General features: G+C 42.6%; 1 protein-coding gene and 1 long non-coding RNA gene across 6 annotated transcripts in view; one reads left to right on the forward strand and one right to left on the reverse strand.

Moving 5' to 3' along the window:
- FOXA1 (forkhead box A1) overlaps positions 1–26,474 on the forward strand; it is a 57,389-nt gene that overhangs the window by 2,560 nt on the left and 28,355 nt on the right. For 3 of the 4 annotated variants that reach the window (XM_053927695.2, XM_053927696.2, XM_053927698.2), the window contains exon 2: positions 1,351–2,650. In XM_053927695.2, coding sequence (XP_053783670.1) covers positions 1,351–2,650 — 1,300 coding nt within the window. Of the gene's footprint in view, positions 1–1,350; positions 5,503–26,474 lie in introns of those variants that run through there. The other variant, XM_053927697.2, reaches the window with a different exon arrangement.
- Positions 12,397–25,817, reverse strand: LOC112296511 (uncharacterized). 2 transcript variants are annotated; one of them, XR_002973927.4, is made up of 4 exons: positions 25,204–25,817; positions 15,383–15,500; positions 15,170–15,234; positions 12,397–14,022 (listed from the first exon to the last, which is right to left on the reverse strand). It is a non-coding gene; the product is annotated as an uncharacterized lncRNA (long non-coding RNA). The 2 variants fall into 2 exon arrangements; XR_006654033.3 differs by lacking the exon at positions 15,383–15,500 and having other exon boundaries at positions 25,204–25,814.

Genomic DNA, 26,474 nt, shown 5'->3' on the forward strand with positions numbered 1-26,474 from the left:
TCATTTGCATACCATAGCAGAGTGTATGCCTAGTTAAATCTTCTCACCTTTTGTTTTAAAATAAAGTCGTATTTTCTGATAAAAATAAATTCAAGGACATCATTATTTTTTTAATTATTAGAGAAAAAGCCTTTATATTTATAGCCCCTATGTTTTTTAACGTATCTAGTGCATTCCAAAATTGCTATTGATGAGGCTTTTCTCCTACTGATGATTTTAAAAGGAATTCAAAACTCTTCCCAAGGTTTAATTCAGATGAAGTCATCTTCACCCACTAGTCAGTTAAGCCCTCTATGGAAAAAGAACTTCCTTACAGGTTTAAAGCTCAGAATTGGGAAGTAGAAAATAAGTAGACTTTGGAATTTTAAAGTATTTGAGACTATTAGCCAGGGTTTGAAACGATCAGCAGCAACATATCCGTATGTGGGGGGGGAGGGAATGCATGATTATTTCCACAAATCGTGTCACAAAATTTTCAAACGTTAGGGGCCTAGAAATACGTAATTCGATTAGTGGAAGTTTTTGCGTAAAGAGTTGTACATGTAAAGTCATGTTAAAGTTAAATGCATGTAGTACATGGATATTATTATGCAACCCTTCCTGCCCCTTCTCCTCTTGTAGGTCTATTTTTAATTTTTTGCCAAAACTTATTTAACCTCTGAGTTTCTAGCCATCTTAATGTTACAGTTGCTGCAGGTAGATGGAAAATGCTACTTTTAAATATAATGACAAAAAAAGCACCATTTATCAAACACTGCTAAGACAGTAAAGCCGGTTGTTGGGAATTGGGTGGTCATATGGCCATGAATGCTTTATTATGTGAGAGAGAGTTTCATTAATATCCACCCAGGAGATCTGAGTTTGCAGATCGTGGTCAGCTAGCCTGGCAGGTTTAGGTGAGATGGGTGCAGAGTTGTGCCCTGTTGCCCGTCCCAGCGGCTGAGCGGCCAAAATTACCGTTAAGGTTGTGTGAATTACCAGAGGGTCAGAGATTAATTCCGTTTTCGGAGTTTTAACTTATTTTAACCAAAGGGGCACTTAGTTTGCAGAGCGGTCTGGGGTGGAGGCAGGGAGGAGGGACCCTAGAAGCTGGCCCCTGCGTCTGGCATTGTAAGGCGGTTACACGTCTTCCTGGGAGAGCATTTTCTGTGAGCGCTTGTCTTTCCTGCCTGCCGTGCCGGGCTCTTCCCTGCAGTGCAGGACGTCTCTTTGCTGGGTCTGGGGAGGTTGCCTGACGGGTTGCCCTGGGTAGGGGGTACTGTGCTTTGCACAACTGCTCTCCTCTGTCTTGGGGTTCGCTCACTGCTAACCCTGCCCTTGGGGCCTCTTCACTCGCTTTCTCCACTCCAGGCCTACACCTCGGTCCCGGTCAGCAACATGAACTCGGGCTTGAGCTCCATGAATTCCATGAACACCTACATGACCATGAACACCATGACCACGAGTGGCAACATGACCCCAGCCTCATTCAACATGTCATACGCAAACCCGGGCCTGGGCGCCGGCCTGAGCCCCGGCACTGTGGCAGGCATGCCTGGGGGCTCTGCGGGCGCCATGAACAGCATGACAGCGGCGGGAGTGACAGCCATGGGGACGACGCTGAGCCCTGGAGGCATGGGCGCCATGGGCGCGCAGCCTGCGGCCTCTATGAACGGCCTGGGCCCCTACGCTGCGGCCATGAACCCCTGCATGAGCCCCATGGCATACGCGCCGTCTAATCTAGGCCGCAGCCGGGCTGGGAGCAGTGGTGACGCCAAGACTTTCAAGCGCAGCTACCCGCATGCCAAGCCCCCCTACTCTTACATCTCGCTCATCACTATGGCCATCCAGCAGGCCCCGAGCAAGATGCTGACGCTGAGCGAGATCTACCAGTGGATCATGGACCTCTTTCCCTATTACCGGCAGAACCAGCAGCGTTGGCAGAACTCCATCCGCCACTCGCTCTCCTTCAACGACTGCTTCGTCAAAGTGGCTCGCTCCCCGGACAAGCCGGGCAAGGGTTCCTACTGGACGCTGCACCCGGACTCTGGCAACATGTTCGAAAACGGCTGTTACTTGCGCCGCCAGAAGCGCTTCAAGTGCGAGAAGCAGCCAGGGGCCGGGGGTGGGAGCGGGGCCAGTGGTGGTGCAAAGGGCGGCCCTGAGAGCCGGAAGGACCCCTCTGCCGCTGCCAATGGCAGCGGCGACTCACCCCTTCATCGGGGCGTGCACGGTAAGGCCGGCCAGCTAGAGGGCGCAGCGGCCCCGGGGCCTGCCGCCAGCCCCCAGACTCTGGACCACAGCGGGGCGACGGCGACAGGGGGCGCCTCGGAGTTGAAGACTCCAGCCTCTTCAGCTGCGCCCCCAATCAGCTCGGGGCCTGGGGCGCTGGTATCTGTGCCCCCCTCGCACCCAGTGCATGGTCTGGCACCACACGAGTCCCAGCTACACCTGAAAGGGGACCCCCATTACTCCTTCAACCACCCCTTCTCCATCAACAACCTCATGTCCTCGGATCAGCAGCACAAGCTGGACTTCAAGGCATACGAGCAGGCGCTTCAGTACTCACCCTACAGCGCCGCATTGCCCGCCAGCCTGCCACTGGGCAGCGCCTCGGTGGCCACCAGGAGCCCCATCGAGCCCTCAGCCCTGGAGCCGGCCTACTACCAAGGTGTGTATTCCAGACCTGTCCTAAACACTTCCTAGCTCTTCTAGACTAGGGGTTTGTTTGTCGTGACCATGCTTGTAGCAGGAGAGAAGGAAAAAACCAACTGCAAATAAAACCACACACACCAAGCCAACAACAGCATAACAAAATCCCAACTATTTTTATTTTGTGTGTGTGTGCAGCAATCTTTTTCCCCGTGCAAAGGACTGTTACTTTCTTGTTATTGAAATACCTTGTGTATATTATTAGGAAAAAAAAAAACCAACCCCAAACCAACAGAATTTTTCCCTGCAAAGTTTAATGATACACAAGTGTATATATAAAATCCTCCTTCTTCCTTATCCCTCTCCCTTTCTTTCCTCTTTCCCCTCCAGACACATTCCAGTTTTTGCAGGTTTTATTTAAAAAAAAAAGAAGTATGGTCAAGCTTGTAAAGTATTTGTACTTTTTTCCCCCCTCCTCACCTGACCCCCCTCCCCCCCACACAGGTTTACAGGAACTGAAAGGCTAAAGAAACATTAGACACTAGGGGCTGTTAAAAATATTGAAGGACAGTACTGCTATTATGCAGCAAAACATAAACATTATAAACATCAGAGCCATTTGTTTTCAGCTTACATTCTAATACACTCAGATAGCAGATGTCTTAAAAATGCATAGATATTACATACTGACGTTTATGCACATGCTCAAATATGTAGACATCCTCCATGTATTCACATAACACATAGAGGTAATAGGTAGATGGTTATACATGCTACATTTTCAAGAGTTGCCTGACCCAAAAGTTACAAAGACACCCCCTCCTTGTCCTCTCCACCCACAGAGAGCCCTGGGAATCAATTCCTCAAGAATTGCCTTTCTCAGTAACTCTGCTCCTTGCTTTGCAGAGTGCCATGGTCATGTCATTCTGAGGTCACATAAACATGTATAAAATTAGTGTCTGTGTATCTATACCACTTAAAAATTATTTTTTCTCCAGAAAAAAAAAGGAAGAGTACAATGATGGAGGAGAGATGTTATAGGGAGCCGTATTTCAAAATTTGGTCCAAGATTCCAAAATCCAACTGATTGTGGTCATTTTAATTATTGTCATCGTGTGCTTGTTCATTCAGTGTTAATGCACTTTTCACAGTTGGACATGGTGTTAGTGTAGCCAGACGGGTTTCATTATTCTTCCTCTTCGCTTTCTCAATGTTAATTTATTGCATGGTTTATTCTTTTTTTCTTTACAGTTGAAATTGCTTTAAATGATGGTTAAAAGTACAAATTAAAAATGTTAATTTTATCAATGTGATTGTAATTAAGATATTTTGATTTAAATAACGAAAATAATAAATTTTAAGGTGTGGAGTATGTTCTTGATCATTTGCAGTTAAGGACTTTAAATAAATCAAATGTTAACAAAAAAAGGATTTTTGTTATTTTCCTTAATTAAATCCAAAATAGATATTCTGAATATGATATTTTTCAATGCCTGGCACTGAATATAAATGACAAAAAGGAAAATAAAACAAAATTGTTTGTTTATTATATGTAGTAAAAAGGTTAAAGAAATTCAATAAAAGTGGATAGATAAGTTGACTTAATATCCCAATAATTGAGATTTTTATGGTTCTTTATTCCCAATAATGTTTACTTCAATTTTTGACATGGATTTAAGCCTTCTATGTTTCTTTTTTAGCCTTTCTGTAATGAAATTTAATACTCTTAATTTAACTCCTTTTCTCTCTTTCCCAATATATAATTTTTCTTTATCTGAGAAGTATTTAAGTGAGACTAAAATATTAGATGTGGCTGTTAAAATTAAGTTGTCTGCAACAGAGAATCCTGAACCCTCTTTGCATTAAAAGAGAAACAAAACTTAACCATCATGGTAGCTTTGGACGGGACAGAGGAGGGCAGTTAATCCACTCCTGCCGGGGAAGCTTTGTACCATCAGAACATTTCCCTAGCTGCTATTTTGTGTTGTGTGAAGATATTTTAAAAATACTGTTTCTAAAAATACCGTTCCAGAGAACGTAAGTCTGATGATTTGTTTGCCTTCTAAGAAGCTTTTAAATGCAACTTTACACTCCTACAGTTGCTTGAGATCACAAAATCATTAATCTCCTTTGATAGTAGGCTCACTTTCCAGTCCACCTATTTCTTTGTAAGTCTTGTTAGGATTGACACCAACAATAACAACACAGCCCAGGCAGAGGCTGGCCTGCCTGAGCCCTTGTGTGTGAACTCCATCCTCACCAGGGCTTGAACTTGGGCAGCCTTTACTTTGATCGCCGCACTCCACAGTGAGGACAAGATAAAAAGAGCTGTGTGAGTCCCTTAATTATCGCGTAATTGCCTCCCCAGATGAGAGAAGGGGTGCCACGTAGCACTTGAGGAAAATCCAGAAATCTCAAACCACAGCTCTCACTTAAGCTAATGAGGAGAGGGAAATTACTGGTCTAGTAATTTCAAAACCTGATTTGGAGGCCTGGGAAGGATATTAAAGTTCCAAAACGGAAAAGGCTTTCAATCCCAACAGTTACTTATATTTAGATAGCAGGTAATCAAACGTTGGCAAATTCGAATTCCTCCTGCATTACAAGGCGTGAGCTTGGGCCTAGGCTTTACCCGGCCGCACTGACTCCGAGTTGTCTTGGGCGCGTTCCCCTTCTGCCACGTCCCCTTCCCTCTCTAAGGCATTAGCAATCTCACGTGTTGCCCTCACCCACCAGGCTTAACTGGGCCTTAGTTCTCGCTCTCCCTCTCTTACTCTGCAAAAACTTGTTCTGGGTTTGCGGGGGCGAGAAGCCTCGGGCTTACGGTCTGAAGCCATTTTGGGGACCCGCCTGAGAAGCTGGAATGGTGAGTCGCGGGGAGCAGGTCTCGCCTCGTGGGCCTCTGCCGCGGTTTTCTGGACAGTCACACCCCCCGTGGGCATCTTCCGCGCGCTCTGCCGCCTCCGGGCGCCGGGAGCTGGCCCCGCGCGCTCCGCTCGCGCGGGTTGGGGGCCAGGCGGCCGGTGGCCGGGGGGACGGGGTGGGGGCGGCGCTGGACCACGAGCATCTCGAGGTGACAAGAGCAGTTAGTTCTTCATTGTTTGGGCATTTCCCCTCCTGGCGAATAAATCTGTTGAGCCCAAGACCTAAAAGTCAACAAAGGCGGCCAGGCACCTCGGTACGGCTCCGGCGGCCCCAACGCCCGCGTGGCGGCGGCTGCTCCCGCTGCGTAATCCTGCGCTCGGAAACCCAGACACACAACCGCCGGGACGCCCGGGGCCGGGCGCCAACCCGGGGGCCGGGAGGGAAACAGCGGTGGTACCGGGGGAGCGCTGGCGCCTTCCCGCGACCCCTCCCCACTCTCTCTCCCCGTGTTTCTCAGTTTCTTCACCTCGGAAGCTCCTGCAGCCCAGGGCCGGGGTGGGGATGCTGACCGCTAGCCCGGTCCACCCCGCTCGCTTTATTTAGGAATTTCGCCCGAAGTGGGGGAGGGGTCTCCGGAGGAGGTGGGAGGGCGAGGAAAGGAAAAACTTGCAACACACCAAGTGCAAAGCTCACGAGGCCCTCTGACAACGCCGCGGAGCAAACGCTTTTAGAAAAAAAGAAAAAATGTTTGGGGAGTAAGTATAGGGCCGAGGAAGAAACTTCAAATGTTACTTTCACCTTGTTCCAGGCTTGAAACATGTTTTAAATTGATAAAATGAGAAGACACCTAAACATAGAAGAGGAAGAAGAAAGTCTCACCAGTTCCATTTAGTAGAAACGACACGACTTAGAAGTGTTCCCGTGTAGAAGGCATCTCAGTCTGGTTTTTACTTGATGGCTAATACGGTGTTTAAATCAGGGATGAAATTTAATTTACATTGTCTCTTTGTAATCCCCTCATAGAATAAACTGGTGGGAATTATTATGGGAGTAGGGATTAAACAAACAAAATCCTATTAAAGTTCTTAACTTCTGCAGGCTAGATAACCAACTGATTTCAGTGAAATATAAAAAACATTACTTTTCTTCAGGAGTCTAACAGAAATGAATGAGCTATAGCACGAAAGTATTCCTGGAGTGACAAAAATTTACTTCGTTGTTTTGGTACCAAAAAAATTGATCTCAATTCCACAAAAATACTCATTAAGTTTCTTTTCAAAAAAACTTATTCAATCAATACAAATGCCTTTCCATGCTGACCAAAGTAGACCTGTAGCCCAAATTAATTAACCCTTCCTCAAGATCAATTGGTTGTCTGTTGATTTAGAAGTAATATTGTAGAACATTTAGCTATAATGTATTTTAATGTGATATGTCAAGAAGAAAAACTTGTTGAAAACATAAAAATGCTTAAGTTACTAGACGTTTACTACATTTGTAAAAAATATTTTCAAAATTAATTTTTAATTGTTTATTTGAATTGTAGTAAAATGTTTTGCAACTAAATGAAGTTAAGATATTGTTTAGTTACTTCAAGATAATTCTGTGCAAAAGGTGATTATTGGTAGGCTATCAGGTTAAATATGTGATCAAGTTATGCTGAAATTTAGAAATAATATTGTCCCCAGTAGGAAGAATCATTAGCACCAATAGAAACTCACCAGAGTAAGAATGTAATAAAGTGAAACAACTTACAAGATTCCTACTTAGAAATAGAATCCATTTGAGGAAATTCAAGGTTTTCTTAAAGTATAGCCATTTATGCAAATTTTATTGTCTACTGATGATCCTATTTGATGTATCCAAATAACATTTAATAATGGATTACCTTAAATATTGTTCCTCCCCCCCCCTTACAGATAGTTAAGTTTGAGGCCATAATGGTTCCACTTGTTTCTCTGTTTTTGGCTCCCAACTGGAGCTTGGTTCACTGAACTTTGGACAGCGGAGACTGCAGGCCTCACCTTCTTTTTTCTTTTTCTTTTTTCCCTCCAGCCATCATTCTAGCAAGTAATAGGGGGTTGGAAAATGCCCAGGCAGTTCATTGTTAACTTGAAAACACATGCATTTTCCTACTACAGAGAGATCTTAAATCTGACAAGGGGGAAATCCTCAGTTGCTACCTTTCATTTTTCTAACTTCCTCATTTCTCCATTTATGTCAGCTGTGACCACACAGTGTAAAAGGAAAGCTCATGGTGAGCCTGAGCTCACCTCTGCAGCCCTGGAAAAGGAAGGAGCATCCCTCCTTTGAAATGCCACTTCATAATGTTTGGGGGTTCTCCGTGTTCCAGTCAACTTAAGGTATAAAAGCAGAACATTCTCCCTCAATATCTGGGAAGGAAAGGGCTTAAATAGAATAAGTGCTTGAGGATCTAAGAAACCAGGTGAGATGCTGGTCAAGTCACATCAAGATCAAGTTCAGAACCTGGCCAGTGCCATGGCAGGCCTGACTCAGCTTTCCAAGTGTAGGGTTGCTTTGGGTTGACTTTCTAGTTCTCTCTTCAACTACTCTTCAAGATTATACATCAGAGGCTTTTTAAAAAATCCTGAAACCAAGAAAAACAACCTGAAAATACCCCCCAAATCATTGCCTGGAATTAGGAAACAAAGCATTCAACTGCAAACCTTAGTTTTTTCCCCCCTCTCCCATGAAATTTTAGTGACTCCTTTACTTGTCTAATCACGTCCCAGGTCATATCTATTTATCTCTCTCCATCTGAGTTCTTTTAAAACACAAACTATTTAATAAGAAGAGTGTAAGGGGCTCTGTGGTGCTGTGTTTCGTTTACATATTTACTTTTACGGACCGATCCATTATGCACCAGAGAGGACAGTGGCTCCCGCCAAGTGGAATGCCGGAGAGCTGATTTTCTTTGCGTGATTCAGGTGACTGGGGCGTTTTTGAAATATTCTCCCGGTTCTGGGTCCCACCTGGGAGCCTTGGACTGCACTCCCGTAGCCCAGCTACAAACGCCTAGCCCAACAGCGGCTCAGTCGCGAGCGCCAACTCCCGCAGTGGTCCGTACCGCTTTTTCCTAGGTGGGAGCAGACTCTCGCGCTCCGACAGCAACGAGCCCTGTTACAACACAGGGCTCCGTCCAGGTTCCCTCGCTTCTCTCACAACGCCTGCTGCTGACACGCGCGTCCTTTGTGTTATGCCTGGCTAATATATTAATGGGGCGGATAACCTGGATCCTTTGAGGAGGGATGGAGGGTGTTGGAGACAGGGGAGGGAGGGAAGGGAATCCAACAGCTAGCTCTCTAGTCGCCGACCTTTGGGCCAAAAGAGCTCAGAGGCGGGCGCGGGTGGGGGCGGGGAGCGCGGGATGCGAGTGGAGGTGAGGAAAGTTCGTGTTGCAGGCCCTGGAAGCAAACTTAAATGCCTGCAACAAGTTTTTAGAAAATGTGATCTGATGCTAACGTCCTGTCCTGGGTTCAGAACTGCGAGGCCGGTCGCCGCTGACACTGGAGGCTGGCCGCCTCTCTCCCTGCGGCCCTTGCCCTCGCCCGAGGGCCTGGCTGCAGGGGGGAAAGGAGTCCCAGGTGTCTGTCTCTGCGGTACACCTTCGGAGGCCCATCAAACTCTAGCCAAGCCAATCACCGCAGATGCTGGGGCCCGGTGGTTAAAACCGAACTTCCAACCGCCCCTGCCTGATGCGCTCACCAAGATCTGCCTTCTCCACCCTCACCTGCAAAGGACAGTCTGGCCTCCCAGTCTGGGGTCTGAAACGATTAACCACAGATGCGCCCCCTGCGCTACACCCCCAAGCGGGCGCGAGGAGCCGCGCCCCCAGGGTGGAGGCCTGGGGTTCCCGGAATGCCGCCGCCAGGTGCGAGCCTTTCTCCTGCTCGGACCTCGAGGCCGAGCGTGCGGCCGAGCCCCTCCCGGCCGGGTCTGCGGCCCGGCCGCCCAGACGGGGCTCGGGAGGCCCGAGACACAGGCTGCCCGCAGGCCGCGCGGCCCGACTTGGTGCTCCTCGCGGGGGCGGTTCTCAGCCCATCAAAAGCCCAGGCTTTCCTCAGCCTTATGGGCCGCGAGGTGAACAACAATGGTCGGGCCCCTTCACTTCAAAAGCGGCGATCAGGGGAAAGGCTCCCCCACAGATTTTTTCCCCCTCTTCAGCCTTTCATTCCAGGGTTTTTTTTTTTTGTTTTTTTTTTTTTTTTTTTAAGGCATCAGCAACTCAGGACCCGGGCGAGCCTAATGCCCTTTGATGGGGATTGAATTCATTATCTCCAATAACACAATTGTGCTTGGCCAACGAAAAGAGCAAAGCCGGGCGCTCTCCCGCCCGAGGGGCCCGGCCGGGCGGGGCCGGCACGAGGGCGAGGCGAGCTCCTGGGACCTGCTCTGGGGCGCGGCTGCGGCCGGCCGGGCCTGGGCTGGGGCTCTCCGGGTCCGGGGGGCGCAGGCCCCCGTGGAGGCTGCAGGGCGGGCGACGTCGCCCACGGAGGCAGCGCAGGGAGGGCTGGGGCTCTCTGATTTGATTTATTTTCCCCGTCTCGCTTTGCAACCATTCCCCAAGGACTGCGCCGAAGGCTGGCGTTTACTCTCTCCCGGGCCGCATCCAGCTGTGGCCGGTACTCCCAGGAGCCACGGGCGCGCCGGCCACAAAGGCCACCCCGCGCCGCTGGCTGAGCGCGAAGGGCTCTCTCTCCACGTCCCGCCGCGCCGCGCAACCCCTGCGCCCTGGGCTCGGAGCCAGCTTTCCTCGCAGCCCAGCACCGATCAACGGGGCTTTAACTCGTCCCTGCCCTGGGGCCCACTCTGCCCACTCTGCTCAAGCTGCCCGCACTAGCTTTCACGCCACCCATCCACTCTGATAGCGGAACGGTGCTCCGGGAGCCTGGGCCAGGACGGCCCGGGAGCCACGTCCGTCGCACGAGCGCGGGGACTGTAGGGCGGCCTCCTTCGCTTCCCGCTGGGTGGAGACTGCAGGGACCGCGACCTCCACGTGAGCGCCTCCCCCGCGGCCCCACTGCCATCCTTGCCCTTTCTGCCACCTCCAGCCCACTGCTTCTCCGCGATCCTGAGTGCACGGAGGCTTTAGCCAGCACTATCACGTGCCTTGGTCGTGGTGTGTGTGTGTGTGTGTGTGTGTGTGTGTGTGTGTGAGAGAGAGAGAGAGAGAGAGAGAGAGAGAGGATTCCCTACGAATCAGGATGAAGGAGCACTTCTCCGTAGATAGCTTGGTGTCTACTACATCACAGTGCAAGTTTGTCATTTCGTTACTGGGCGCACTTCCTACACAACCCTCCTTCCCTCCACACGCATTACTGAAAACAGTATGTATTGCAACTTTATTTCAGTCAAATAAAGAAAAGTATTAACAGAATTGAAAGTGCTTTTTCTTTTCTTTTTTCTTTTTTGCAAGAACACTTATGGAATGCTCAATGATAGTAACCGTGGATTAGGAATTAGTCGTTCTTGCCAATTAATCAGGACTATCCCAGTCTTCGAGTGATCTACTACTCTTCAGCTTTCTCTTTAGGGAATTAGAGCCAGCACAAGTTGGGGTGGGGGTTGCCTACGCTTAGTCCAGGAGACTGTCGCCAAAGCGGGAAAGCAATAAATTACATGATCTGCTGATTTGGGGTAAACCAAGAAAAGTATGTCAGACTTAAGACTTTCTGTTAGGCGTTTTCTCGTCAGGAGATATAAGAATTTAGTTATTTAATTCGCTTTAGCATCAGTAGATTTATAAAGCTAAAAATTTTGCAAATTCAGTCCATGGAACTCTGACCAATCCTTTCAGTTTTGGGGCCTAGGCACTTGGGGGAGGGAGAAGAGATAAGAATTCCATTGTGATAGTTAAGATTAAAGAGAATATTTCAGTTCTTTCTCCTTTCCTTTTGCTCCCCCCCTTTTTTTTTGTCTTAGACAAAAATAGCATCCTGAATATAACTTCCATTAAAACATTTTATGTTTACTTTTAGGAGGTCTTTATAGTTTTCATTTACATCCAAAAAGATGTAAAACCTTTACCTTGCAGATGTTCCAAGTCTCTAATAGGGAACTCTACAGGTAATGCTGTTCTTACATGAGTCATCAAACTCCAAATACTTGTATGTTATCAAAGAATAAGTGAGTTCTGGACACTCACACCACTGTTTATTAACTAGTTACCAAAGGATAGGTTTAAATCTTGGTGGCCAGTATATTTCCAGTGCGGTGTTACTTTAGTCGCCTTTTATAAAATCTCCTTTGCAATATCAGGTGGAGTTTTAGTCTTCGCCTGCAATGTGCACATTTCTGCACCTGGGGCCGGGGGCTGCTGGGCTTCCTTTGCCTTTCTGTTGTCACACTGGAGAGCGAAGGGCACTTACGGCGGGTAAGATGGCAGTGGTTTATATTTTAAAGATTAACAATTTGAAGAGTTTAACACAACATATGTGACCATAACTAAGTTCTAGGTAGGTATAGCTACTTGGGAATTAATTTTTATGATTATTGTGAAGACTTCAGAGTAACCACATTCTGGACTCAGTGTAAGAACCATTCCATGAATAACAGTATGTTGAAAACAACCAACAAAAAGCGTTAATTCTGACCTATAGCCACCAGACCACAGACCCACGGACAGTCCTGTGGTTTATCACGTGAGCCATCTGTCTAGAGCCCAAGCACACATAAAGGATCATGTGACTTCTGATGACCAGAATGGATAAGTTACTAAATAAAAGATACCACAATGTTCATGTAGATGTTTTTGGCCAAAATAAAAAATTTGGAGGGAAGAAAATCGAAAACATTTCAGTAGAAATGAGAATTCAATGTTATTAAAAGTGATACCCCTTAAGCCTTGAGGTTAACTGAATCATGGGACCATACATGCAGTATGGTGGTGGAAAATATTTATTATGCCTTCTAGTCCACTCACCTGCAAGATTACTCCCCTTAGACTTTTCTCAAGCCAGGTCCAGGATACATTTAAATATCAAGAATTGAAGGACTCCCACTTCTTGACCTTATCAATATAATGGAGAAGCACTACATTCACAGGACAAAATATTTTGCCAACGGAATATTTTCTCTGATATTTATGTAAAACCCACTTACATTTTAAGTATGCCTCTTTGAGGATCCATTTTTATTAGGTCTCAAACCTGTTTCAGATATCTGAATGCCTGTCCCTCTATTTATTTAGCCAATATACACATTTACTTTCTTTAGTTTCCACCTGAGATTGATCTGAATAAAGTGCCCCAGGTGGGAAAACACTTTTAACACGTATAAGCATTTGGCTTTATATACTTAGTACTAAGAAGGGAAAAATAAAGTTACAACCAATAGTTTCTTTGAATTATACCAACATCATAAACAAGAGGCTTGGTCTATTTGTGAAATGTTATCCCAGTGGCTCCTCACCTTTTGAACATGACCATGGTAAGAAGTCCAAGGACTGCAGCTTCTTAAAATATGATGAGTTCTTATTATAGGGACAGAATCTAGAAAGCAACCTGGGGGTTGGTTCATTAAAAAAACAAAACAAAACAAAACCTATTCAATATACTGGAGAGAGTTTAGGGTATTTGCTAACTTGTGGCTCACAGATTTACACATGGCCTATCAGAAATCTGTTATGTTGGAGTTCAATATAGTAAAGAGACTAAGGGTGTTCATCATAAAACTTTTAAAGAAAAGTTACACTTTTAAATTTCAATTCCGTAGATGTAGAAGCTGAGGCTTCAAACCTGCATTATGATTTGGAGTCTCAGACTCAAAACCAGACTCTGGGCCCCTAAGGACTCACCCTTTCTGTGCAGCAGCAACTGGGCCACGCTATGCCAAGGTACCACTCCAGACTACACCCATCTCGACTGAGTCAGGCAGTCAGAGGAAATGCTTAACACTCCGACAAACAACTCACGTTGGAAGCGTAATCATAGTAGGGAGAGATTGTGAGGCAAGTGGGGAGAGTGAAGGAGACACGGTCTCCACTGCATCCCACTCACCTACCTCATCTTATGGAATAGAGTTGGTGAAAGGGAAGAAGGAAACTGTAACCAAACTGAAAGGTTGTAAGGCCTCTGGTGACTCAAAAAGTGACACCCAGAAGTTGAGAAATAATATTATAGTCCATGGAAATGCACTGAAAACAAAATTGCGAAGATGTCAGCTTCTAACCAGTTGGTGGTTGGGTCCTGAGGCAGGCAAGTTCCACCCAATTGGTGCTTCATATGGCGTAGCAAGTGAAAAGTGTTGGGTTTTATTTAAATCTCTGCATGAGGAGAACTGCTAAAATGTTCAGAGTCTTCTTAAATGAACTGGGGTCTGCATTTTTGAACATATTTTAAAATCTTAATGTTCTCTTACAATTGTTACCAGAAGATACTGTTAGTGGAATAACCTGAGATTTTAACAATAAGCATAAATTACCTTTCATAGAGTAAAACATAGCCCTTTTTTATTTTAGCCTTATCTTCAGCAACAGAAAGGGTGATGTAGTAGCCAGCGTTTAACCTGGAAAATAAAAAATGTATCACAAAAATCATTCTTGATTGCACTCAACACCCCTAAAAGTGGATTTATTATTTTATCGTGAGGAGTAACAAATAACGACTATCATACTCTGACTGTGTGTGTGTGTGTGTGTGTGTTTGACTCAGGGAACAAACTTGTTTTCAAAAGAAACAGCAAAACAGATGCGGGGGCGGGGGGCGGAATGCAAGGGATGAAAAGATGACGGGGGGGGGGGGGGGGGGGGGGAGGGAGGGAGAGCACCGTAGCAGAAAAAGCAGAAAGTATTGGGACTTATATAGACGTATGGACCCAGGGATTGAGGGAGTGAGATGGGATGGAGGCAATTACTGGCTCTAGAGAGCTAGACAGAGTGTGCTGAGGAAGGGCCAGGCGTGAAAAGATTTGGTGTCGTCATAGCAACGCGCTCAGCCCTGCTCCCCCTGAAGCCCATTCAGCTCTGAGCTGCCAGAACACGTTTTTAATTAAAGCGTATAAAAGTTGTTTTGTAAGGACTTCTCCTCATCCGATCGATTTCAAAATGGTTAATCAGGCTTCATCTCCTTTTGATGCTCACGAGGGCATGGGCGGCTGCGCGCACAGAAGCTGCTGCCCGGCCTGTGAGTGAGTTATCTCTCAATCGCACCTACTACCCGGAGTGAGGGGGCACCTAGTTGTTCAGATACTCAGAAACCGAGACTGCACGTGGGCGGGGTAGGTGCGTTTTTATGACTCTAAGTGGAAATGTTAATGTTAATTGTCTTTGCTCTAGAAACTATGGAATTCATCCTTCTGATGGCTATTTTCTCTGATTGATGTTCTATTTAGCTTTTAAAAATAGCAAGATGTTTTTCCTTTGGGAGACACAGTCCAAAAACCAAAATAAAAAGTTACAAATTATTTCTGTTAAATGCTATTTAATCTAGCACGAGTAGTATCCCAAGAAAAAGTTTGGTTTGTATCACTCATATAAAAGGATGACACCCCATTCTCTATTTTCTGAGAATAGAAGGCTTCTTAGTACTAAGTCTTCCTCCATAAGTCCATGAAATACAGCAACAGCTGCAGTGTTTTCTTTTATAAAATGGTGACTTAATAGACAACAGCATCTTTGTTGATTCACTAAACAACTTCTTAGCAAATGACACACCTCCTCCAGGCTCTTTCACCTCCTTTTCTCCCAAACCTTGGCAGATGATCTTGCTTCTAACCTCCCTGAAAAAGAGGGAAAAGAAAAGATTTTACCTGTCATCCATTCCTTCATCTACCCTACATTCCAACTCCACATTTCTCTCTCTGTGCCCACACCCCCTCTGCGGGGTCGGGAGGACCCTGTCTCCGTCTCCAGGACCAACATACCCACCTGCCAAAGTTCTTGGTCCCAGACTTTTTCTTTCTGTTTTCACTGCTTGACTAGAATCTTTACTGTTTCTGCATCCAATGGCTCCTTCTCCACAGCTTCAAACACGTAGTGGTAATCTCTATTTTAAGGGAAAAACCCCTCCTTAAATGGATTTCACAATATCTTCTAGTTGACATTCCCTTGCTCTCCTTTTAACTGCAAACTTTTCACATGAGTCATCTTCCCCACGGTCTCTGCCTCTCCACAGCCTTGCCATCTGACCTGTGGACCCTTAAACTTCTTTCGCGAAGATCATCAGTGATGCCTTGATTTAATGGTGTTTTTCCTCTGAGTCTCAAACAGTCTTAACATTTCTGAATATCCTTAGCAACGCTGAACACTCTCCCACCAGAGACCCCTTGGCACATGCCTATCATCATCTTCCGCCTCCTCTGAACTGTTCCTCTATCTTTATAACCGTCTCCTCTGTCTACTCCAAGCCCCACTATAGTTCCCCGAGGCTAAGTCCAAGGCCTGAGAGAGAAAAACCAGTCCCTCGCACTTGGGAACTGGCTGGACCCTTCCAGCGAGGCCTTCGCGTTTGCAGGAGTTCCTCTGGCACTCATAGTTAGGCCTAGGTGTTCTGTGAAAGGTAAACAATTTCACTGAACTTCAACAATAGATAAGGCCATTCCATAACCATAGAAAAATGAGCCAAAAAAAGACCACTTTGCCTAAGCACAAATAACAAAGTCACTGCAAACCACAAAAATAGTAGCTAATCCCATTAGCTAATTAAAGCCTAGCCGATACTTGTAACTGTTGCTTCTTTACAAATGATAGCTTTAGCTTTCTTCTAGTCTTCCCTCCTAGATAAGATTACTTAAAATGCACAATCATAGAATTACCCTCACAGCATCAATTCAAAGCCTGACCTTCTTGAACCCTCCCCCAAACCACTGGACACCAGCCCAATCCTGTAAATCCTTTCTAACACCCTCGCACTGAAATGCCGCATAGTTCCCTACGGCATGTCTTCCTGCCGTCTACAACAAGCGATTAACCTAACTTGTTCCACTACACGTACGTCCCTGAAGGCCTTTGGTTAGAGAACATCGATAGGCCATTTTTATCTTGGGTTCATGGCTAGAGCTATTATGTACCAAAGTAAAAGCCATCCCTACCCTACAATGAAAACTCCAGTCTTATTTCTATACCTGCCTAAATGATATTTCCATGAGTATGCAAGACATTTAAAGTACAGCAACACTTGTCTCCAAGTTACAAGGCACACCTGGCAGCCATGTTCTTCCCATTGCCTTTATCACTCAGGCTTGAAAAGTCATACTTGTCATTGACTCACCCCTTCTACTCCCAGTACATCTGCAATTAATTAATATGCTCCACCAATGCCCCCATTTCCCCAATCTTTTAGTCCACCCTGTCCACTCTCTGTTGGAATAGCCTCCAAAATCTCTTTGGCCAATTCTTGGCTGTGCACCATTTCTAGCTTAATATTCCTTTCAGTGAACACAAATAAATACTAACCTCTTGAGACCGGAGTTTTCACAGAGGTTAAATTAGGTATTCTATATGAATGAATTGCTTGATTTATTCCCCCCCCCCCTTTAGAAAAGAGGAATGTGATTGCTGCACAGTGGAATGGGGAACACGAGAATGCCCTGGTCACCACAGAACTCTGTTTATGCAGTGGGATCTATCCTTTGAGAAATGAGGAGGAAGCGAGGTGCAGTTAGAAATTTCTGGATTAGATAAGAACTGGAGAATGCCTTGTGAAGAATGGTTTACACTGGTGATGTTTGGCCAAAGAATGAAGAATTTCTGCTACATTGGATGATCACATAGTTACTTCAAGTCTGTGTTGGAGAAATTAGATTGTTTATTGTGGCAGAATGAGGGCCAGAAGGAAGAAGTTTGAGAGGATTACAGATTACAACACATTATAAAGACATTTGCAGCGTGGTTACAGATAGAGCAGGGTACCTCAGGAAATAGTGAGCTTATCAACATCGAACATTCAAGTGTGGAGTAGATGACACTTAGATAAACATTTGCCTGAGTTCATGCTTTATTTAAATAGTCAATATCCATTTGCCTTATCTTACACGTTTGCCTTTTTTTGGTGCTCTCATTCTTTCTTTCATCACCTTGATTCCGTCTGAGTCCCTCTACGATGGCCTAATCAACTCCCTTTAGGATTTCATAGTGGAGTTCTTTTTTTTGGTGATATTTTATCTCTCTCTCTCTCTCTCTCTCTCTCTCTCTCTCTCTCTCTCTCTCTCTTCCCCCTTTCTCTCCCTCCCTCCCTCCCTCTCTCTTGGGCATTTCAATCTAGGTTTTTAATTTTTTTTTTTTTGCTTTCAGCACTTTAAAGATGCTATTTCATTATGTTCTGATTTTCTCTTTTTCTGAGAAGTTAACTGACAGTCTCATTGTCACTTTTGAAATTAATGTCATTTTATTCTTTTTTCTTTAAGTCTCTGATAATTCTAATATCTAAGTTATCTTGGGGTCTGGTTCTATTGACTATATTAACTTTTCACATGGGTCTTTTTCTTCCCTTTAAAAAATTAAATGCCAGATATTATGTATAAAAGAACAGTAGAAACTGATGTTCAACTCTGAGATTCACTCTCTTATGTACATTTTATGGTTTGGCGTATATGTGCGTTCACATAATGGTAGCTTTTAATTTCCTGTAAATTGTGGTTGACTAGTCAGTAAAGATCACGGGTTATACATTGTACTTCCAGAAGAGTTGCCTACCTTGGTACTATTTAATCTAGTGTGTTTATTTTACCTGAAGGGCAGAAAAACACAGATTAACATCATTATGAAGGGCAAACCTTCAATTTAGAATACAGATCTGTGTACTGGATTCCTACTGAAGTTTACACTGTTTGAGAATATAATCTGAATTTATATATGTTCGAAACTAACTCATGGAGGATGGACTAAAAGAAGGAAGTGACTGGAGTTGAGTGACGCCTTTACAAAGGAAGTTGAAGGGTGGTCACCAGCTAAGTGAGGCAGTGATGGAGGAAAAGTAGAAGGATTTGATTAATCCTATGACTTGTGGAATCTTTCAGTGGAATGGATAGAGTTGAGGACAGGAAAGAGTTTAGGAGAATAAACAATGAAGCCAAATACCATTTATTTACTTTTAAATCTTATTTTAAGACAGTTAAGCTGACGAAGTGACAAATACTATTCTTGCAGATAATGGCAGGAGAGAAATTTGTGGCAGGAAGGAGAAAAGATTTGTCTTATTGAAATTTCATTTGGGATTAATTTATTCATTAACATAAACACATTTGTTGAACAATTACTATGTGTAGAGCATTCTGATAGATACTTACACAGTATATTAGGTAATTCTTATCTCGAAGAATGTATAGTCCCATAGGGGCGATGAGACAAAACAGTTATTCAACTTTAGGGGAAAAAGTAGAAAATGGCAATTTCAGTTGCTGGTGCATAGAAGGTGCTCAATGAAGTTTGTTGAATGAATTAATAAATAAATGAATGAAGGGCACAGAAAGGCACATATAAATCCCAAGAGTTAAGAAAAAAAGTATGTTGGAAGATCAAAAAAGGCTTTTATGTCAGAACATGACAACTGAGTAAGACCATAAGTGTCGGCTACATCTAGATATGAGAAAGCAGTGCCGGGGCAGCTCCAGGTGGAGGTAACAGTGTCAGGAAATGGAAACCAGGAAGCTCAGGGTGCCTGGAGGGACAGGGAAAGCTGAAGCAAGAAGCGGAGGCCTCAGGCAGACAAAGCTGCTGCAGTAGGCTGGTGAAAGCGCCGGAGGGCCTCCAGTGCTCTAAGGAGTTTGGAGCTTATTCACTAGGTCACATTTAGCATTAGAGAGATAAGCTATGGGTAATAAAATATTTGAATCACTTGAGGATATATGGTTAGAGGTATAAAGAGAATTATGAAAAAGATGAAAGAAAGGAAGGAAAGAGAAAGCTTCCTTGGGACATATACTTGGCAACTGAGACTGTGGAGCTCCAGAATAGAAAGGAAATAAAACAGAATTCAGGATCAAAGATATTTATAATGCAAAGTGTAGCTATAACCCTCCTTCCAGCGCTAAGGCTCTTGCTGGAAGGATTCATGTTATTGAACTTGCACAAGTGGAATGCAATTTCTTCACTAACACAGAAAAAAATCCAAGGCTATCATTAGACTTAATTATGCTATGAAATGTGATATTCCTTATTAAATTTTTTTCTGAGGCAGCAAGTAAGAAGAGTTAGCAGAAAATTTCCTGGGAAAAGTGGTTTATTCACTCTCTCCATTTTTCATTCACTTCTTAATTCCCTGCAATCTGGATTTTGTCTCTCATTACAGTAGGAACTACTTTCATTAAAGTCACCATGGACTCCTTAATTGCCAATCCCAATGGCACTTAACTCAAACAGCGTCTCCTCTGGGCAGCCTTCCTTAATCTCAAAGAAAGGGCAAGATGCCCTTTCACCTGCTCTGCCAAAGCATTCTGAGCCTACTTCTATTACAGTACCCTTCCTACTGTATCAAAATTATTTACGGTTACATCGTTCCCTTTGGACTGTGATTTCCATGAGGTCACCATAACTGTGACTTATTCAACTTTGTGCCCCCAGCTCCTGGTATGGTGTCACCTGCATTACGAGCAATGGCAAACCATAAAACCCCCTCTATTATCTCTCTCAATTCTCTCATCTAAATATACTTTTAGAAAAATACTGAAGACTTCCAAATAACTCAGAATAGAAATATTTCCTCTGCTTACTGCTTTCACCTTTACTTGCACTGTAAATATTGTAAGTCACTAAGTGATGTACATATTAATAAAGTGTAGATGTTTTACAACTGATTCTCTTGCCCTCTAACCCTCACACATGGCCACGGTCTGTAAGGTACACTTCCTGTGACTCTGTTGCACTGTGATTTCATTGGACAAGGACTGTTTTGATTTAGCAACAAATTTTTAAGTGTCTCTTATGTTCATATGTTCTAGTTAGTGCTGGAGATTCAAAAATAAAACAACTAATATAAATACATACTTTACATGGAATTTATGCTATAATTAATTTTAAACACTTTATATAACAGTTTGTCTAATAATATTAGCTCAATAAAGATGCTCAGTATTTTATTATCCTGGTTGTTTTGCCATATCCTTACATCTTTAAAGTTTAAAATGTGAAGACCACGATTGTTTTCATTTTTATACACACACCTGCCCTCTTCCATCCTTTGGGAATTACCAGAATTCATCTATGTGATAGTTTGGAATTACCTTTGGTTCTTTCTCTCCCTTTACTCCTTTATTTCAGTTTTTGCCAAATTGTTTCTTTCCATCATCTACAAAGTTCACGCTTTTCGTTCTTTTCTTTGACAAGAGTTAAAACTTTGATGACTTTCGCATGAAGACTGGTTGGGGTAGAGCCAAGTGTAGGTGGGGCTGAGGAGGAGAACAGTGATGTCCTGATTTGATGCTACTTGCGAAAAATGTCCTAAACGTATTGCATATATATTTCATATTTCTAAAAATCATATTTATCAAACTAATTTCAGTATTGTAGCTTAAATGAAACATGCTGTATGGTAATGAAATATGTGACCGAAGGAATCTATAAATGTTTTGCTCTAATGTTTTTTGCTAGGAATTTTTCAAGTGAATAATGCTGAAGATAGTTATTTTGAATGTGTTTTAAAAATCATGTTCACACATACTTTTTAGAGTAAATGAGTATCAAAGCTTATATTAAAATTTAGTTTGTGACTTTTCTTAATATAATCAACAAGTGTAAGATCAATGAAGAAAACCCAATTGGACAGTTACAAGCTTGTTAGTAGATGCTACAATATTAAAGAATATTTAGCATTCATATAAGCAGTATTTTTTAAAATGTCAACTTAAACGTTGTTTTTGGAAATAGTTTCCTTGGTCCATATAAACAACTGGTCTATTACAATGAGCGTAGCAGCAAAAGAAGTTTGGGTTTTGCTTTAGAAAAAATGTTGGAGCATCTATGGATTTAGATACATTCAAAACATTATAAGACTTTGCAACAGACTGAATGAAAACGGAGGTCCAACACTGGTCTTTCAAACATACCTCATCATCATTTCCAACGTAAACTCTTCTTACTTCCACTCATTCTTCTAATAAAGTATGAACTATGTATACAGGACAATGTTTACTAGTAAGTGAATCTCAGAGAAGATTTTCAGGAGATACAATTTTTAGTAAATTAAATATTCTTTACAATGTACCATTTGTTAAAACAACAAAATGAGCACTAAGATATATGAACATAAATTGCCTGCACATTTACTTAGTTTTAAAGGTATCAGAGTTAAGGTATTACACAAAACCACTTACCCTTAAAAACAAAGCATAACTGTTTGCCACAATTATTTTAATGCACTTCTCTTCTAAGATAAATTTTTAACTCAGGAAAGCAGGGTTTGGAATGGGAAGAGTTAAAATCCACGAAGCAACAGTAACCTCATTTAGATAAGGGGATAGATGGGTGGAGCAAGGGAACAATGCACCAAAGTGCTTTTCTTTCACAGATCTTGGTTCAAATTAAGGTTAAATTCCACAGGAGGATGTGTTTTCCCCATATGGAGTCTTAAAGGACATGCCTTTGTTTCCAGCTTCCCAGAGAAGATATATGTTAACACAAACAAAACATTTCATAATAAATTTAACTTTTATAGAGTGACTAATGCCCTGTGGAGATAAGGTAGACTTCCAGTCACCTGTGTTTAATCCAGGCTGAAGAAATTATGCCAAAGGCACACTGAGGAAACTTTATTCCTTTGGCGAGGATGGCAGTAACTTGGTAGGGACAAGAAAGGGTCTTGGTTTTAAAAGTCTCATTGGAATGACTCTCCCTTCCTCACTGTGAACACAGTTTAGCATTTATGTACTTTGGAAGGACAATGAGGTGAGGCAAGCCTGCCAAAATTTGAACCTGTGTTTTCTGGGAACCTGTTAGTAGGTCAACTGTTGCAAATGTATGAGAAACTACTAAGGAGCCGTGGGTACTAGAAATTGGGGAGTTGGATGCCAAATAGTGTTATTAAAGCCTGATACTGTTTCCCCTTCTAGATCTTCAGTGAGGTAACAGGCTGTTTAAAATACCACCGAGGATCACTGTTATTCAATCAGATCTGGCTTTGGGGGCGGGTGGGGGTGGGAGGAGGAAGAGCATTGAAAGCGACGTATTTTCCACTAGAAATATTTGCAGTTAACAGACAGAAGAGGGATCTTTAAAATTTTACTTGGAGTCTTGTTAACAATAATGTATTGATCTGCCTATTCCTTCTCAGAAAGAAAAATTATTTAATAAATAGTGCTCCCCCCCCTTTTCTTTCTTTTATCTTTATCAACTAGAGGCCTAATTCTTAATTCCTTATTCTTGCAAAATGTTCCTGAACTGGTGGCTCGGTAACTCACCCACTGAACACACTCATCCGTTTTCCATGTGCAAACTCTCTTGACTTCAACTGAAGATGTGAAATTGCGTCTGTGGCATGTGAAGGAGCTCCTTTTTTATTTTTTTATTTTTAAGTGTATTTTATTGATTATGCTATTACAGTTGTCCCATTTTTTCCTCCTTTGCCCCCCCCACCCAGTACCCCCTCTCTCTCCAGCAATCCCCCTCCTTAGTTCATGTCCATGGGTCATGCATATAAGTTCTTTGGCTTCTCCATTTCCTATACTATTCTTACCCTCCCCCTGTCTATTTTGTACCTACCATTTATGCTTCTTATTCCCTGTACCTTTCCCCCCATTCTCTCCTCCCCTCTCCCAGTCGGGGAGCTCCTTTTTAAAAAGAGGGTGAAACAAAAACCTGTTTGTATCAATCATGTCAAACGTATCTGACTATACAGAATATAAAGTTTAATTTTTTATATTTATGAATTCACTCTGATGAAAGGAAGAAAATAGAAAATCTATTTACAATTTAAATAAAATAGAACAGTATTCACCCCTTCTCTTCCACTCACTAAAAAAGGAGACACTGATGTAGAAGAACTGGATTCTAAGTTTATGAGAGTTTCTGAAACATCTCTTTAGTTTATCAGTTTGCAAGTCACAAACATTGATTCTAGACAGAGCATCATGTATTCCAAGATACCCATTTCTTAGGGTCCCAATTTCCTTCTTGTGCTCTGAATTTAAAAAAACAAAAAACCTCCTTCCACCTTTTTATGTTAGTCGGTGACTAACAGAAGAAACTTTTCTGACCTGATACTGTTACACAAGAGTAATGAATTTCCCTTCTCAGGCTATGTGATACCAACTCCAAAATTCAGAAATCAATGAACTATTCCGAGAGGAACACCACAAGGGGGCAGGTGAATCCAGGCCAGGCCCTAGGTGAGAGGGTCTCTGTCCTGGGAATTCTGGTCCAGGGAGGGGAAGAGAAAACGAAAATAAGAAACAACTGTGAAGATAGTATTTGTTCATGAACATAAGCATTAGATCTGGATAACCCAAGTGAGATTTTATTTCGAATATATCCAAAGACATTAATTACAATACATCAAGAAAATAAGAAAGAAATCAAACCAATGTAGTCACACATTGGAAGCGCTTACGATACGGAATCTACAAAGGCCAACAGTATGGTTTTGCAAAGAAGGGAAATACTGTTGCTGAGAAGAAATAAAAAGTTTACTACAGAGGAACTAGAATATGCTTTGAAAATAATAACTATTAAATAATTAAAAAGATACAGGAGAACATATTTTCACTCTAAAGTGATCTTAATAACGAACAATTTCACAACAGGAGTATAAACTCTGAATAATAGAGCTATAGCGATTTTTTCCCCCCACAAAAATTGAGACATTAACTGTAGGCACTTCAGGAAAGATAAAAGCTACTGCCTAAAAAGGTTATCTAAAGGGTCTGCTCTGATTTTCACGAGAAATTCAACCTAACCTACCAATAGGAGGCAAAACTTGATATTAAAAATTACTTCTCCTAAACAAATACTTTACAATTGATCTCAGACATCTCCTGTGAGATTATCAATGACAATATCTTCAATGGCCAACATATACCTACTTTTCGTGCAGGGGAGCCAGGATTAATTCCGTTTGGTAAAGCTGGAAATTAGCCCGGCAGCTCTTTCCCACCTCACTACGGAAACACAGTTAATTATTTGATGTGGTAGATAGTGTATTATTTTCTCTTTTACAGGTTAATGAAGTGCTTAGACTATTATAGCACAATATATAGTATAATATAGTGTAGTATTATGTATGGTATAAAATACTACAGTGTAATAAAATAGTATTACATAGTGTAGTATAATTAAGTCTACAAGTTTTGTTTCTTACTGGTAGTTTTCCTTTGGTTTCTAATAACAATTATGAATCTTGAACTTGTAAGTTGCTGTCTTATTTATGATAACATTTGCCTCTTATTTAGGGCCGTACGACAAGTTTCTACAGTAACGATGTAGAAGTCACTTCTATTATAAGTCTATTGATGAGGTCACTTCCTAATAGACTTTAGAACAAGTTCGCTTTTAGAACTTGGAGTGCCAGGTCGAGTGACCTTTCTGTCACACCATGATACATTTGGGTTTCATCGCGCCAAGGGACTGGGCACTAGCTGAACTATTAAGCCCCTTTTAAAGCAAATCTCTGGACTCAAAGGTAAATGCCCATTCTTATGTCCCCTTAACAGTCCAATTTTCTCAGATTCACTCATTCTTCTTTTTGTGTGTACATGTGTACATAAATACATGCACACATCCCTACTGTACACTCATACACAGGCACACACACAAGTACATACTTGATGCCATCCCTCGATGGTGATGTCTTCGGTTATTCTTTCTCCTCTTTTCGGTCTGGGAATCTGCTTTCTCTTCCTTGTATTTCTTTATCCCGAGTAGCTTCATGGCCCTCATAGACTTTCTCACCAAAAGGACATGGAGACAGCTTCTGCAGCGTTTGCAATGATAATGCTTTGATTTTTCAATGTGAAAAGTTGGATGGCTTTTAAAAGTTGATCGGTCCGGGGTTATTTGCACATAGTAGACACTCAATAAATATTTGTTGATTTGATTTATTCTAGAATAAAGAACTGGTTAACAACTCTTTTTTTCTTCACTGATGTGCTACGGTTGAGCCTGTGTACAAATGCATTTATGGGCAAATATTTATGGTCATGGTCATTGAAAATGTTTTAGAGAAAAAAACCTAGATCTGTAGGCTATTAGGAATAGCAATGGTTGGGAGTATGTTGAATAAAATACTCTAAGTAGCTACAAAACAGCAGAAGACAGACACCGTAACACAGGGTCTAAGTGGGAACATGCTGGTAAATTATTTGGAAACAGAGTGGTTACCCCCTAGGCTTTGAATCAATCACATGTTAAGGGCTTACAATTTTTACTCCATACACTAAGGCAAAGGGCGTTTTCATTAAAAAAATAAGGATAGTACTTTGGTTATAAAATCTAGTGAAGCATATTTCAGCCACATAACATTTCCTTTGGTGTTTTCTCCCCTGCACTGGTCACAAATGTGTTCCCAAGCATTTTACTGACATCCGAGAAGCCTTAAACATACACAGTGAGAACTTCTCCCAAATTTCAAGTAATGTGTAACTTTTAAAGAGTTAAACTCTGTACTCCTATCATTCAAAAGAGCCTAATTGATTTATTTCCTTTTCTGGTCACTAACAGTAAAAACTGTTTCTGAGCTTACAACATGTTGAATTTTGGCTCAAGGCAAATTTACAACAGCAAGGTCTATGATAAAATCTGTCAAAACATTAACCACGATGGCACAAATTTCAGCTCTTAAAAGGAACGGGGAAGCAGGGGCTTAGGAATAGATACACCTTTTCCTTCTGGCTCTGAAATGCCTGCTTATGTCACTTTATGAAAGTTATTTAATTCCTTTGTTCTCATTTTACCCCAATGTGAAAGTCCCATAAGGTGACTATGTGTTTTAATTAACTGGTTTCAAAGGGATGAGAGATCCCAGGATTAAAGATCTCAGTTAAAAATCACTAGCTAAGAGAACTTCAGTTGTTCAAGACAAAAGCTAAGACTTTCT

Source organism: Desmodus rotundus, chromosome 7 (genome assembly GCF_022682495.2).
Source record: "Desmodus rotundus isolate HL8 chromosome 7, HLdesRot8A.1, whole genome shotgun sequence".
Taxonomy (NCBI): domain Eukaryota; kingdom Metazoa; phylum Chordata; class Mammalia; order Chiroptera; family Phyllostomidae; genus Desmodus; species Desmodus rotundus.